The sequence below is a fragment of the Scyliorhinus canicula genome, chromosome 19, assembly GCF_902713615.1.
Source record: "Scyliorhinus canicula chromosome 19, sScyCan1.1, whole genome shotgun sequence".
Taxonomy (NCBI): Eukaryota; Metazoa; Chordata; class Chondrichthyes; order Carcharhiniformes; family Scyliorhinidae; genus Scyliorhinus; species Scyliorhinus canicula.
In genome coordinates this window covers 48,166,588-48,182,288 of record NC_052164.1, presented here as the reverse complement: position 1 = coordinate 48,182,288, position 15,701 = coordinate 48,166,588, and the positions used below count along the sequence as shown (strand labels likewise).

At 50.7% G+C, this 15,701-nt stretch overlaps 1 protein-coding gene across 2 annotated transcripts in view; it reads left to right on the top strand.

Annotated features, from left to right (window-relative positions):
• Positions 1–15,701, top strand: part of LOC119954571 (E3 ubiquitin-protein ligase TRIM39-like) — a 69,750-nt gene that overhangs the window by 36,329 nt on the left and 17,720 nt on the right. For both annotated transcript variants that reach the window (XM_038779913.1, XM_038779914.1), the window contains one exon: positions 13,084–13,179. In XM_038779913.1, coding sequence (XP_038635841.1) covers positions 13,084–13,179 — 96 coding nt within the window. The remainder of the gene's footprint in view (positions 1–13,083; positions 13,180–15,701) is intronic.

Below are 15,701 nucleotides of genomic sequence, written 5' to 3'. Positions count from 1 at the left end.
TCTTGAACTTGGCTGTCTGTCTGGTCGTTATGCTGCAGTTGGGCTGGCACAGGCTGGATTCAAAGGAGGCTGGCACAGGCTGGGTCCAAAAGAGACTGAACACATGGCTGTGTCCTCTTTTATCCCTCTAGGGTCTGGCGCTCTTTGGGGCGGTCCTTAATCTTGGACCCAATAATTCGACAGGGCTTCGATCACTGCCTTCTATTTTCTCAATAAATGGGCAGGTGCCTTGATGGCTGAGCGGGTCCTTAGCAGTCATTGACCTTGGCAGTTGGGCTCTCTTGAGTAAAGGGAGTGGCGCCGATCAGTCTGTGGCTGCATCGGTTTCTTGAGTGCAGTCCTATTGTTCTCGGGAAATGTGCCATTAGAATGCAAACGGGCGGGGGTTTCAATCAGGTCCAGCTACCTGCGTTTCAAATACACAGAAGCTCTGTATCTGTCCGAGTCCTGGGTTGGCCATAATTCCCATGGTCCTTTGCAGGTGGCCATCTCAGATGGCAGGAATGTCCCACGTGCATTGATTTTCCTGGTGTTCACAGGAATTCCAGGAAATGCAGATTGAATTTTCAGCCCAAATGACTTAATGGTCACTCCAAATATCATAGTTCAAGAACGAATGCTGACTCCTCGAAAACAATGGGTGGGATTCGCCAATTCTCCCAACCACGTGTTTCTCGGCAGCGTTCCATTCACTGGCAGTGTGATTCTCTCTTCCGAACATTTGTCAATGGGATTTCCCATTTAAGTCACCCTATGCTGTCGGGAAACCTGTGGCCGGAGGTGCGCTGCCAGCAGGAAAAGTGAATCGCAACGGTTGGAAACCCACAAGCAACTGGCATCAAGGACAAAAGTGATCTCCTCAAACGTGGACAACGCTCAGCCAGCCAGCTATGTGTAGCTTTCAATTTGTACAGATCACAAATTAGATACGTGTCGACACAAAGCTGGTCTTCCTCTTATCGTCCCTGATATAATGAGAAGATCATGGAATTTGTCAGTTGACCACTCCCCCATTTCCAGTCTGACTCCAAGGTCACTAGTGTAGAACCATCCTCCTGAAATCTAATGAAGAATTCATGAGAAACGTCTTTACACAGAGGGTGGTTAGAATGTGGGACATGATACGACAATGAGAACGACGCAGAAGCATTTTTCTTTTCTTTTTTCTTTGATGGGCTTACTGACAAAGCCAGCATTTGTTGCCCATCCCTAATTGCGCTTGAGCTGAACATTTCAGCGTGCAGTTTAAGAGTCAATGATGGGTCTGTGGGCCAGACCGGGTAAGGATGGCAGATTTCCTTCCTTAAAAGAGCATTAGGAGTTACGGCAAATGTTGATAGTTTCACAGTCACCATTATTGGGACTAGCTCTATAATTCCAGGTTTTATTTATCAAATTGAAATTCCACGAGCTGCCGTGGTGGTATTTCAACCCTTGACCACCCGACCTCCCCACCACCACCACCTCTCGGAACCCCACCACCCCTTCCCCTGCCTGGGCAACCACTCCCCCCGCTGCCTGAAGAGAGTTAAGGGAAATGGTGGCAGAGTTTGGTGTAATAGGATGGTAAGATGCTCAGGTCGAGAATTCAGTGTAATAGGATGGGAAGGTAGAGCATGAAGTAGGCTCAGAAGAGCTGGGCTAAGTAGTCGTTTACATATTTTACATTTATAGAAGGCTTTTGTTAGACAACACCTGGAGTACTGTTCATACTTCTACTCACTTCAATTATTGGTGGCTATACTTCCTTAAAGGGAACGCAATGAGGTGTCCCGGGAAGCAAAATTCTCCGTTTGGAAGACTAAGGGCTGGATTGTCCGATTCTGCAGCTATGTCCGCAGGATCCATCTGGTCTTATGACCAAAACATTGGCACTGCCCCCGCATCAATTCTCCACCCGGTGGGTGGGGCTAGCAGCCATGCACATAAAGCCCGGCCCCGACCGCATGCGCCCCCTCATGGAGCTTCCACTCCCCCACTGCCCCAACGCCCTCAAACGCTGCCTTGGGTTCTTTTCTTATTACGCCCAGTGGGTCCCACAATACGCGGACAAGGCCCGCCCACTTATCCAGTCCACACATTTTCCCTTCTCGGCCGAGGCACAACACAACAGGCCTTCACCCGCATTCGATCTGACACAGCCAAGGCCGGGATGCACACAGTAGACGAGACACTGCCTTTCCAAGTAGAAAGCGACGCTTCAGATGTCGCACTTGCCGCCATGCTTAATCAGGCAGACCCATGGCATTCTTTTCACGCACCCTCCACGGCTCCGAAATCCGACATTCCTTTGTTGAAAAGGAGGCCCAGGCAATCGTTGAAGCTGTGCGGCACTGGAGGCATTACCTGGCCGGCAGGAGATTCACTCTTCTCACTGACCAACGGTCGGTAGCCTTAGAACATAGAACATAGAACAGTACAGCACAGAACAGGCCCTTCGGCCCTCGATGTTGTTCCGAGCAATGATCACCCTACTTAAACCCACGTAACCCGTAACCCAACAATTCCCCCATTAACCTTACACTACGGGCAATTTAGCATGGCCAATCCACCTAACTCGCACATCTTTGGACTGTGGGAGGAAACCGGAGCACCCGGAGGAAACCCACGCACACACGGGGAGGACGTGCAGACTCCACACAGACAGTGACCCAGCCGGGAATCGAACCTGGGACCCTGGAGCTGTGAAGCATTGATGCTAACCACCATGCTACCGTGAGGCCCCTGCTACCGTGAGGCCCCTGACGATGTCAGACGTCATATGTTGTCTGACGTCAGGCCTTCATGTTCAACAACACGCAGCGGGGCAAGATCAAAAATGACAAAATCTTGCGGTGGAGAATCGAGCTCTCCACCTTTAACTACGAGATCTTGTATCGCCCCGGCAAGCTCAACGAGCCCCAGACGCCCTCTCCCGAGGTACATGTGCCAACGCACAAGTGAACCAGCTACGTGCCTTGCACAAGAGCCTTTGCCATCCAAGGGTCACTCGCTTGTACCATCTAATCAAAGCCCGCAATCTGCCCTACTCCGTCGAGGAAGTACAGACAGTCACCAGAGACTGCCAGGTCTGTGCCAAGTGCAAGCCGCACTTCTACCGGCCAGATCGTGCACGCCTGGATAAAGCGTCCCGACCCTTTGAACGCCTCAGCGTGGACTTCAAAGAGTCTCTCCCCTCCACTGACCGCAACACCTACATCCTTAGTGTGATCGATGAATTTTCTAGGTTCCCCTTCGCCATCCCATGCCCGGATATGACGTCTGCCACCGTCATCAAGGCCCCATGATTCCATTTTCGTCCTGTTTGTTTTCCCTGACTACATCCGCAGTGACAGGGGATCCTCGTTCATGAGCGATGAGCTGCGTCATTTCCTGCTCAGCAGGGGTATCGCCTCCAGCAGGACGACCAGCTACAACCCCCGGGGAAACGGGCAAGTAGAGAGGGAGAATGGGACGGTATGGAGGGCCGTCCAGCTGGCCCTACGGTCCAGGAACCTCCCAGCCGCTCGCTGGCAGCAGGTCCTCCCTGACGCGCTCCATTTCATTCGGTCACTACTGTGCACTGCAACTAACGTGTTTTTGCCTTCCCTAGGAAGTCTACGTCCGGGGTGTCACTCACGACTCCGGGCCCAGTCCTTCTTCATGGGCATGTCCGGCACCACGAGACGGAATCCCTGGTGGACAAAGTACACCCTCTCCACGCCAACCCTCAGTATGCCTACGTGGAGTTCCCCAACGGCCGCCACAACACAGTCTCGCTCCGGGACCTGGCTCCCTCAGGTGCCGATCCCATGCCCTTTTTCCCCCCACGCCACCCTCCTTTTCCCCTGCGCCCCCCTATCCGTCCCCACCAGGTCCATCCCTCGTCCCCCTGCCCACACTGGAGGACACAGAAGATTTTGGCTTGCTCTCAGAGTCATCCCGCCAGCAGTCGGCACCAACACCGCCAGCACCTGCACCGACGTCGCCACCACAGCTACGCCGATCACAGCAGAACGTTCGACCGCCGGTTCAGCTCAACCTGTAACCTGCTGACTGGATGGACTCTTGGTTTTCTTTGTTTGGACCCTTTTGTAAATATATCATCCTTTGTATCATAGTTACAGGTCACCCCCGCCGGACTCATTTTTACAGGGGGTGAATGTGGTGATAACCACTGTAGATATGCGTCCTTGCAGTAGGGGGATATATGGCTGTACCTGTAATACAGGTTCCTTCGGTAAGCCCCTGCCGGCTAGCTCCGCCCACAGGGAGCTTGTGTATAAATATGCGTGTGAGTCACTCAGAACCTAGTCTTCAGTTGCAGCCGGAGGAATAGCATCACACAGCAATAAAGCCTCGATTTAACTTGTCTCTCATCTTTGAGTGCAATTGTTAGCGCCACAATCCTCAAGATGTGTTTCCAATTCAGTGGCCCCAGGAGGGTCTCTAGCATCGTACTGGCCTGCTAGAAAGGGGGGACATATTGGAGGAAGAGGAAGAGCGGCAGGCCTCATCTGACAAGGAGAATGAGGATGGTGTCCAGGACGATCCGAGCATGGAGCCCAAGCTGGTCGAAGAGCCGCCCAACATTAGATCCAGGGCCTCCGCACGTGTGGCCCTCCTGATCACCTCCTGATTTTACAACTAAGAGGCCTGGTCATCGGCAGCTCCACTGCCTTGTCCCACCTCTCCAGCACCACTATCCTCCCTTCCCCACTTCAAAATGAAACACTTTCCCCACAACCACTCACCCCTTCCCTATCCCAAATTCCTTCATTCCACCTTGAACGTGGGTAAGACTAACTTCAATGGGATGGAGACAGAAATTGTCTTCAGTAAACTGAGAAGATCTGTTAATGGGTCAGTAGAGAATATTTAAAGAAACATTTAACAAGATACAGAGCGAGTATATACCCTGGAGAGGGGAAGGTTCCACTTCACAAAAAAACAGCCATGGACAACCAAAGACAGCATCAAACTAAAAGAAAGAGCTTAAAAAAATGCAAAACATCACACAAATCGGGATGAATGGGATAGGTACAAACACCAGCAAAGGGTAAGAAAGCAGCTTATAAGAGCTATGAAAAGGGATTATGAAAGGAAACTTGCAAGGGACATCAAAATCAACAAGAAATGTTATAGTTATATAAAGGGAAAACAGGTAGTGATGAACAATGTAGACTCACGAAAAGCTGAAAATTGAGATATTGTCATTGGAAACGGGGAAATGGAAGTCATGTTGAATGATTACTTTGCCTCAGCATTTACAGTTGAAAAGGAGGATAACTTGCCGGAAGTCCCAATAGAATTGATAGTCGATAAACAGCAGGGGCTTAATACAATTAACTTAAGTACAGCATCGGTAACCACAAAATTAATCAAACTGAAGAGTGACAAATCCCCAGGACATGATGGTGTCCATCGAAATGTGTTAAAGGGAGCACATTGTAGATACCCTTAATATAGGGCACGATCTTCCCAAGTGGGAACAAAGTCCCAGCGTGTTTCCAGGCACTCGCAATGTTGGAAAATGGCTATTCAACACGACTCGCTTTGAATAAGTGACCAAAATGGGGAACGTGCGGCTGAGACCACACGTAGCCCTGTTTTTTACAACGGGGAACTCTGTTAGCCAGAACTCCCCGTTCTAGCCATCTGGCCGCCATTTTTAAATGACGTCCCGATCTCCAAGGCCCACAAAAAATCCCCAACCTCCCCCACAGCCCAAACACAACATGGGAGGGTCCCCCACCTCACTGGGCAATCCCGGCCCGATCACACATGTGCAAAAAATGCCAGCTTGTGACCTTGTGACCTTGGCAGTGTCACCTAGACACCTTGGCATTGCCAGGCTGGCACCCAGGTAGCACTGCCAGGGTACCTAGGTGGCACCAGCAGTACCAAGGCACCACCCTGCCCAAAGAGCATGGAGCTGGGGGCCTCCAATCTCCTTGGAGACCCCCACGACTGCCGTTCCGTCTGGTCCTCGTTTGCAGGGACCAGTACCAATCAACACTCGCCCAAGATCCCCAAGGTAAATGATTGAATCCCAAAATCTCAGGTACCTTGGGAATGTGCACGAGTGTAAGGCTTACTGCCTCGCTCTAATATGCAAATTTGCCAAAAAACGATCCCACCCATTGTGGGCCTGATTCCCTTTGCAACATTTTGCAAATTTGTCTTGAATCTCGTGGGGCGTTGCGAGCCGGGAGGATCCCGGGAGCGGGTTCTCCCGGTTTTCTCAGACCACGCTGCATCGCAGCGAGATGCTTTTCCGGTGCAGTGTGGCTGGAAGATCACGCCCTTAATTTTTCAGATTTCCCTAGATTCAGGAGTAGTCCCTCTGGATTGAAAAATGTCACTCCACTTTTTAAGAAAGTCAAAGGAGGAAACAGGGAATTACTGATCGGTTGGCTGAACATCTGTCGTGGGAAAATTGCTGGAGTTTAGAATCAGGGATGGGGTAACTGAGAACATTGAAAAATTTGGGTTGAGCAGGGAGAGCCAGCATGGATTCATGAAGGATAGGTCATGCCTGACTAATCTTGTTGACATTTTCTGACAAGGTGATTAATGTAGTGGACAGGGAAATATCTATAGATGTTATTTATATCGACATCCAGAGGCATTTGATAAAGTCCCACAGAAGAGGCTGTTAACTAAGGTGGAAGCCCATGTAATTGAGGGTAAATTATTGACATGGTTAGGAAATTGGTTGAGTGGCAGGAGACAGAGTGGAGATAATGAGTAATTACTCTAATTGGCAGGAGGTGACTAGTTGTGAACCACAGGGATCTGTGTTGGGGCCTCAATTATTCACATTATTCATTAATGGCTTGGATGATGGCATAGAAAGTCATATGTACAAATTAGTTGATGATACAAAGTCAGGTGGCATTGTAGACAGTCAAGATGATCGCATAAAATTGCAAGGAGATATTGATAGACCTGGTGAATGAGCAAAATTGTAGCAGATGGAATTCAATGTAAGCAAGTGTGAGGTTATCCATTTTGGACCAAAAAAGGATAGAGCAGAGTACTTTCTAAATGGAAAGAGGTTGGGTACAGTGTGTGTCCTACGAGACTTGGGAGTTCAGGTTCATAGATCCTTTAAAATGCCACGAACAAGTGCAAAAAATAATCAAAAAGGCTAATGGAATGCCAGCCTTTATATCTAGGAGATTGGAGGATAATGACACAGGGGCTATGCCGCAACTATACAACACCCTGATTAGACTCCACTTGGAGTCCAGAGAGTCTTGGGTTCTGGGCACCACACCTTAGGAAAGATATTTTGGCTTTGGAGGGAGTGGGACGTATATTTTCAAAAAATCTTATTTTTTTTATTTTTTTTATAAATTTAGAATATCCAATTCATTTTTTCCAATTAAGGGGCAATTTAATGTGGCCAATCCACCTAACCTGCATATCTTCGGGTTGTGGGGGTGAAACCCACGCAGACACAGGAAGAATGTGCAAACCCCTCACAGACAGTGACCCAGGGCCGGGATTCGAACCCGGGTCCTCAGCGCCATAGGCATCAATGCTAACCACTGTGCCACCGTGCCGCCCATATATTTTCAAAAATGATATCTGGAATACAGGGGTTAAGTTACGAAGAGAGATTGCACAAATTAGGCCTGTTTTCGCTAGAATTTAGAAGGTTAAGAACAAAGAACAAAGAAAATTACAGCACAGGAACAGGCCCTTCGACCCTCCCAGCCTGCGCCGATCCAGATCCTTTATCTAAACCTGTCTCCTATTTTCCAAGGTCTACTTCCCGCCCATTCATATACCTGTCTAGATGCTTCTTAAATGATGCTATCGTGCCCGCCTCTACCACCTCCGCTGGTAAAGCGTTCCAGGCACCCACCACCCTCTGCGTAAGGGGTGATCGGATCGAAGTAGTCAAGATATTAACAGGGAAAGGCAGGGTAGATAAAGATAAAGATAAATTATTTCCACTGGTTGTAGATTCTAAATCTAGGGGCCATCATCTAAAAATTAGGGCTAGACTGTTCAGGAGAGATGTTCGGAAGTACTTCTTCACTCAAAGGATGGGAGAGGTTTGAACTCTCTTCCACAAATGGCTAATGAAGCTCAAACAGTTGTTAATTTCAAATCTGAGATAAATAGATTTTTGTTAAGCAAATATATTAAGGGATATAGGTCAAATATGGAGGTAGACCACAGATCAGCCACAATCCCATTAAATGGCAGACAGGCTCGAGGCCTATGGCCTACTCCTATTCCAGTGTTCCTATGTTCTCTATTCCTCAGTCCTTTATTCCACCTTCTCCCTAGCGTTCCACTCTTTCCCACTATCAGATCTCCCCCTCCTCCCTCCGAGGGTTCTACCAGCATCACCACTGCGTGCTGGCTCTGGTTTGGCAGTATGAGATGGACTTGTCCACAGGACAGAGGATGATGATGACTCGCTGTGAAGTGACCCCTGGTGCTCCTCATAGTTTGGCAAAGTCTGATTCCTACCTTTAGGGTCCCCTTCCATTGTCCATCTTGGTGACCCTCGCATGTTTGTTGGCAAATCCATCTCAAGGTTCCATATATCCTTGGGGGAGGAGAGGGGGGGGGGGGGGTGGGGGGTTCCATGAGATGGTGCACAGCTAGAGCGCACTCACTGGGTCAGCAGTCAACAAGTCGGGCGCATATCCCTGGCCCTGTGCCCTGCCACTTATCACCGAGGATGACACCATGTTGGACGTTCATTTGTCATGGGGGTCCTGCTCCTCCCTATCCTCCAAAACATGGAACCCCAAACCGCCCCCCCCCCCTCCCCCCCCCCCCCTCACCTCCAGTCCATCTGGCACATTCGCCACACCCAGCCCCAGGCCATCCCGAACACCGATCATACAAAGGTTAGACTGTTGGTGCAAAAGTATTTAAGGTTGAGTTGATGTGCCTTAGCTCCTAACTATCGACTACATGCTACACCCATGCTAACCTTCTTACCTATGTGGCTACTGCTTCTTCTAGGCATAACCCCAGACAGCACAGCAGAAGTGGAGGACGCCTGCTGCGTGCCTCGCACTCTGCCCTGTGATGTCCTTGGTGGCCATCCTCTGGAGTGCCTGTGCCTGGATGGGCCGTGTAGACATTTGGGTGTCATAGGTGATGATGTACCACCCTGTTCTGCCTGATCCCATACGATGTGGCAGTGTTAGGTGGGGGGGATTTGGCAGGGCTGAGGTGTTCCAGAATCTCCTCTGTGAGAAGCACCGGCATGGGCTGCTTCATTTTTCCCCTCTCTCTCGGGGTGCGTATGGACCCTGGCCTACGCCCTGGAAAGGAAGTGATGCCAGAATGAGCTCCAATGGTTTCGCCGTCACCTGCCACTGCCAGTTCTGGAGGCGCATCATCATCTGAGCCATAGTCTTGATGCCCTCAGCCATGGAGCACTGAGACTGGGACATGTCCCTCACTGCCTCGGTCAAGCCTCTCTGAGACTGGGCCACATCCCTCTGTGACTTGCCCAGGGCAATCAGTGTCTGGCCAATGTTCTTGATGCCCTCAGCCATGACCCTTTGTGACTGGGCCAAGGTCTGGTGCACCGCAGAAATGTCCACGTGGGCCTGGTCCATGGCTGTCTGTGACTGAGGTGGCATGTCCTGAACCTCAGTCATCGATGTCACACTGTGCCCCAAGCCTTAGATGTCCTGACCTATGGCTCTGACTTCTTCCCTCAAGGCTTCCACTGCGGACACCACACATTGTCGGCGCCATCTATTGCACCTGCAGATGCTAGAAAGTTGTTGACACCCCCTCCTGTACATTCCTGGCTCTGTGTCTGCATCTCCACAGTGATAGAATTTACATAGAATTTTACATAGAATTTACAGTGCAGAAGGAGGCCATTTGGCCCATCGAGTCTGCACCAGCTCTTGGAAAGAGCACCCTACCCAAGGTCAACACCTCCCCCTATCCCAATAACCCAGTAACCCCACCCAACACTAAGGGCAATTTTGGTCACTAAGGGCAATTTAGCATGGCCAATCCACCTAACCTGCACATCTTTGGACTGTGGGAGGAAACCGGAGCACCCGGAGGAAACCCACGCACACGCGTTGGGGGGTTTAGAGCTGGTGGCATGTGTGTGCAGGGCTCCTGGCCAAGAGGACAACACACAGGTGTTGGGGTTAGGTGGAGGATGGGTTATCAGGGACATGCAGGAAGGTGGGGTGTTGTTGCCCCCTGGGGGATTGGGGAGTGATATGTGGAGTGAGGGGCAGGAGTAATGCCAGGGGCACAGAGGTGGTGACTCATCCTAGCTGCCCGGAGGAGGTCATTCATCTTCTTGCGGCACTGACCGCCTCTGCCACCCCCTCCCAGGTGCTGCTCACGATGGCGGGCCTGAGTCGACGCCCCACCCTGGGGAAGAAAGTGACGACCCTCCTCTCCTCCACCGCGACCAACATTCTGTCCACTTCACTTTCCTGAAAGCGGAGGGCAGGTGGGCGCTGTGCCATCTTCCTGACTGGAATGAGAGTGTGTAGTGTGTAGCTCCAGCTTGTCAAACTCTCGGGCACCCATTCCGGCCCCAGTGAATCAGATGCCAGCGGGAATGGAAAGTGTTCTGAATTCACGTGGGCTGAGTGCTGGCCATGAATGTGTCCTGAATCGCTGAACGAATAGCGGCCCAATGGAAATGCGAATCACACACTGTTCATTTCGGTCGGCAACACTAACGGTGGGATTCTCTGCTTGCCAACGCGAAATCGCATTCGGCGATCGGCCGGAGAATCGGCAGGCCAGATCCGCGCACGGCTGGCGCCATATTGTAAGGCGCGACTTTTTCATCATAAGACTAGACACATGCTCCGGACATAGCCTCAAAATCGGTGAATCCAGCCCTTAACCTCCCAAATGGAGAATCCTGTCCTAGATTTATGAAGTTCATAATTCAGAACGTCCAGTTCACCTAAGATTACAGTGGCCTATAAACTCTGGGGTTTAGAAAACAGAGGGGGGTGATCTCGTCTCATTGAAATGTATAAAACTGTTCAAGAGCTTGACAGGGTAAACTCTGAGCAACAAGTTTCCTGGTGGGAAAGCCTATCGAACTAGGGAGAATTGTCTCAAGGTAAGGAGTCAGCCATTTAAGACTGACATGAGGAGTCATTTCTTCATTCAGAGACTAGCAAATCTTTCCAGGAGCTGTGGATGCTCAGTTAATGAATATGCTCAAGACTGAAGGAACCAAGGGACCCATTCTTATTTCTAATGTTCCTATGTTCTATAATAACACCGAGAGTAAACCATTTAAACCTTCATACCTGTTTTGCCATTCTATGTAACCTAACTCCAATGCATTGTATCCCCGGTACCTTAAAGGCTGAAATGTTACAATCCAGGATGCAGCTGGCAGGAAGAGAGGTACATAATAATGGGTGGGATTGTTGGGGAGGGGGAATAGTGTGAGAGGTGGGGGGGGGGGGGGGGGGGGGGAGGGTGGGGGGGTGTGGGGGGGGGGGAGGGTGGGGGGGGGGTGGGGGGGGGGGTGGGGGGGGGGGGACGGTTGGCCCATGTTCATTGCCTACCCTCCTCTTCTGGCATTGTAGTCGCATCGGGGTAGGAGTTTGGTACCCCACCCAGCCTTGGGCTAATTGAGGCACTTAGATGGCCAATTAATGGCCACTTCAGGGCATTCCACCACAGCTGGTAATTTACTAATCTGGTGACGCCACTAGTCTGGGAGCTCAAAGTGAATCCTTCCTGTTCAGGCATCCTGTGCTCCAATTAGGGATCCCCAATGGAAAGAGCCGTCATCAGCTGAACCCTGATTGACAGGACCCTTGACTGAGGCAGCTTGATTGGCCTGAGTGAGGTCCCTCCACTTACCTTGCACTATAGCCTCCTCCACTGATTCTCATGGGAGACTGACTCTCGTCCCTTAAGTTACTTACGCAGGCAAAAGTAATATGTCCAATCATTGCACCTTTTGTGAATTAAGCAAAAACAAGGGAGGGGGGGGCAATAGTTCCCTGTTGCATTCTCCATGGCAATACCTCAACCATTCAGAGTTGACTTACCAACCAAACAGCATTGTTTTCTCAGGCAGTGTAAATTGTTGGCCGCTTCGAAAATTGACTTTCTTACAACGGCTCTGAAGAGAATCACAACTGCCGGACCAATTCGACACTACCACCAAGAAAGCACAACAGCGCCTATACTTCCTCAGGAAACTAAGGAAATTTGGCATGTCCACATTAACCCTTACCAACTTTTACAGATGCACCAAACAAAGCATCCTATCTGGCTGCATCACAGCCTGGTATCAACTGCTCGGCCCAGGACCGCAAGAAACTTCAGAGTCGTCAACACCGCTCAGTCCATCACAAAAACCTGCTTCCGATCCATTGACTCCATCTACACCTCCCGCTGCCTGGGGAAAGTGGGCAGCATAATCAAGGATCCCTCCCACCCGGCTTGCTCACTCTTCCAACTTCTTCAATCGGGCAGCAGGTACAGAAGTGGGTTTCCTCCGGGTGCTCCGGTTTCCTCCCACAGTCCAAAGATGTGCGGGTTAGGTGGATTGGCCATGCTAAATTGCCCGTAGTGTCCTAAAAAGTAAGGTTAAGGGGGAGTTGTTGGGTTACGGGTATAGGATGGATACGTGAGTTTGAGTAGGGTGATCATTGCTCGGCACAACATCGAGGGCCGAAGGGCCTGTTCTGTGCTGCACTGTTCTATATAGAAGTCTGAGAACACGCACGAACAGACTCAAAAACAGCTTCTTCCCCGCTGTTACCAGACTTCTAAATGACCCTCTTGTGGACTGACCTCATTAACACTACATCCTGTATGCTCTATCCGATGCCAGTGCTTATGTAGTTACATTGTGTACCTTCTGTTGCCCTATTATGTATTTTCTTTTATTCCCTTTTCTTCCCATGTACTTAATGATCTGTTGAGCTGCTCGCAGAAAAATACTTTTCACTGTACCTTGGTACACGTGACAATAAACCAATCCAATCCAATCCAATCCCTTGATGTGGGTCCCTGGGACAGGAATTTCTATTTTACGGACTATTTTTCAGACCAGTGAAGGCATTACTAAGCTGCATGTTTTTTTGTTTCCTTCAGCATGAACTGGCTCTAATGGTGGAATCATTGAAAAAGAAGCACGTTCATCACCAAATAATAAAGGCTAACTATGAGGAGAATCTGACCCAGTTGATGGTGCGTGAGTATTGAACATCATCGTGATCCAACCCATGAAATTACTAACCTGTAAAATGAATCGTATTCAGGAGGTAGAACGTTCAACATCACTCCAAGGAGGGTGGACCATTTCTTGAGCTTCTCAGGCAGCGCTGATTATGAATGAGATCCCTTGGTTCAGAGACCAGTGTTTCATGCGTCCTCACGAACTTTTCTTTTATAAATTTTTCTTTTCTTTTATAAATTTAGAGTACCCAATTATTTTTTAATCCGATTAAGGGGCAATTTAGCATGGCCAATCCACCTAACCTGCACTTCTTTTGAGTTGTGGGGGTGAAACCCACGCAGACATGGGGAGAATGTGCAAACTCCACACGGACAGTGACCCAGGGCCGGGATTCGAACCCGGGTCCTCAGTGCCGCTGTCCCAGTGCTAACCACTGCGCCACATGCCGCCCTATCCTCACACACTTTGTTGAGTTACTCTACCAATCATTCTGTAGTTTCTGAGCTAGCTCTCTTCAGCCATCATATTTAACTGATTCTTACAAGCAGAACACATCGAGTGTGCACAGCAGGCTTGAGGTAGATTGATGAGCAATTGTTATATGCTTTCAGTGCCGCTATCAAATGATGTCCCTTTTGTGCGTAGTTAGTTGAAGAATTTTATGAAGACTCCAGCTCCTGATTGCTAACTGGTGACTCGACTGGAGAATGTGGGTTAAAACAGAAAGTTCTGAAAATACTCAAGAGCGTCTGTGGAGAGCGAAACACAGTGAGCATTTCAGATCTGTGACCTTTCATCAGAACTGAAGTAGTCAAAGATGCAACACATTTCAACAAAATACAGAGACAGATAATGGGGTGTAGGAGAGTGGAAAGGACAAAAGGGAAGTTCGGTGATGAGGCAGAAAGCAAGAAGGATGAAATTATGATGGTACAAGGCAAAAAGGGGCTGGCAATTGAGAAAGTGAAAAATTGAACATGTGTCTAGAGGAGGTGTAAATGGCAACAGCAGAAACATTACCAGATATTTTTGAAAAAGGTGGAAGTGGAGGTATGGGCGGAAATTATGAACAATTGAGTCTGCAAGGGTGCAAAGATGAGGGGCGGAAATCTCCGCTCCTGCGGAAAATCGCGAAGGCCGTCGTGAAATCGGCCGACTTTCACGACGGCCCGATACGCCCCGCTCACGAGCTATTCACGCCCCGGAAATGGGCTAGGACCGGGGCCGCGGACCTCACGTGAAAAATGACGCCATGACCCTGCGACGCCCGAATGACGACCCGACGACGCCCACGTGATGCCGCTCTGCGTCGTCAAAAGGCGCGAGCGAGCACAGCAATGGGAGGAGAAAGATGTCGGAGCCACGGAGGGCTGCCCTGAGGTTTGGAGAGGCAGATATCGAAGCGCTCCTGGATGAGGTGGAGCGGAGGAGGAGCATCATCTGCCCTAGAAGAGGGCACCGCCACCCTGCCAGCATAGTGCGATGGGCCTGGCGTGAGGTGGGCACTGCCGTGAGTGCAGTGGGGCAGACAACTCGGTCTGGGGAGCAATGCAGGAAGAAGCTCCACGACCTCACCAGGGCTGCCAGAGTAAGTGCCAAGAGGGTGCCCCCGGGTCACAACAATCCTTCCCCCACCCCCATGTACTTAATCACCCACCTCCCGCAATGGCACGAGGTGGAGGGGGAGGGGGGGCAGAGTGAGTGGAGGGTGGTTTACCAAGTAGTCACAGACCCACATGAGCGCTGCGACCCCCTGGAGAGATGCAATGATTTAGTTACAACTTGATCCCCCAACTTTCTCCAATATGTGAACGCCCTGATGCTACCTGCCGAATTGATGATCTATCTATGCCCCCCCAACAGGACAAGACTGCTCACAATACCCGGGAGCGCAACAGGACCGGAGGGGGTTTGCCCATTTTCCACCCCCTGACCACGCTTGAGCAGAGGGCACTGGACCTTGCTGGGGGATCTGCCACCCGGGAGGTCGCGCAATGCGAGGTTGGAGGGGCTGAACCAAGTGAGACAATCCTGCAAGACAACCCCCCCTCCCATCCTCTGTCCCTTCACACTCTGCCCACTGGACACCCCCCCCATCCTCTGTCCCCTCACACTCTGCCCACTGGACACCCCCCCCCCCCATCCTCTGTCCCTTCACACTCTGCCCACTGGACACCCCCCTCCCCATCCTCTGTCCCTTCACACTCTTCCCACTGGACCGTCCAACGCCCGGCCGAGCGTTTCTAAATAAGCGTTTCATTCTCTTCCCAAGGACGTGCTGCCGAACAACCAGGGCTGTCTGCGTCCAGGAAAAGACGAGCACCTCCTGCCACCACCACCACCACCGCACCCAGGGCCGCACGCCAGAGGGTGCCGGGACCACAGTCAGGGGTGTCATCCTCCCAAACAGATTCTGTGGAGCAGGAGGCGCAGAGGACGGTGACAAAGGGAGAGGGAGAAATGGGCCGCGAACGCCCTGCGGCCACTCATCAGTGGGCCGATGACCCCGACGATATTTGTACGGACGAGGACC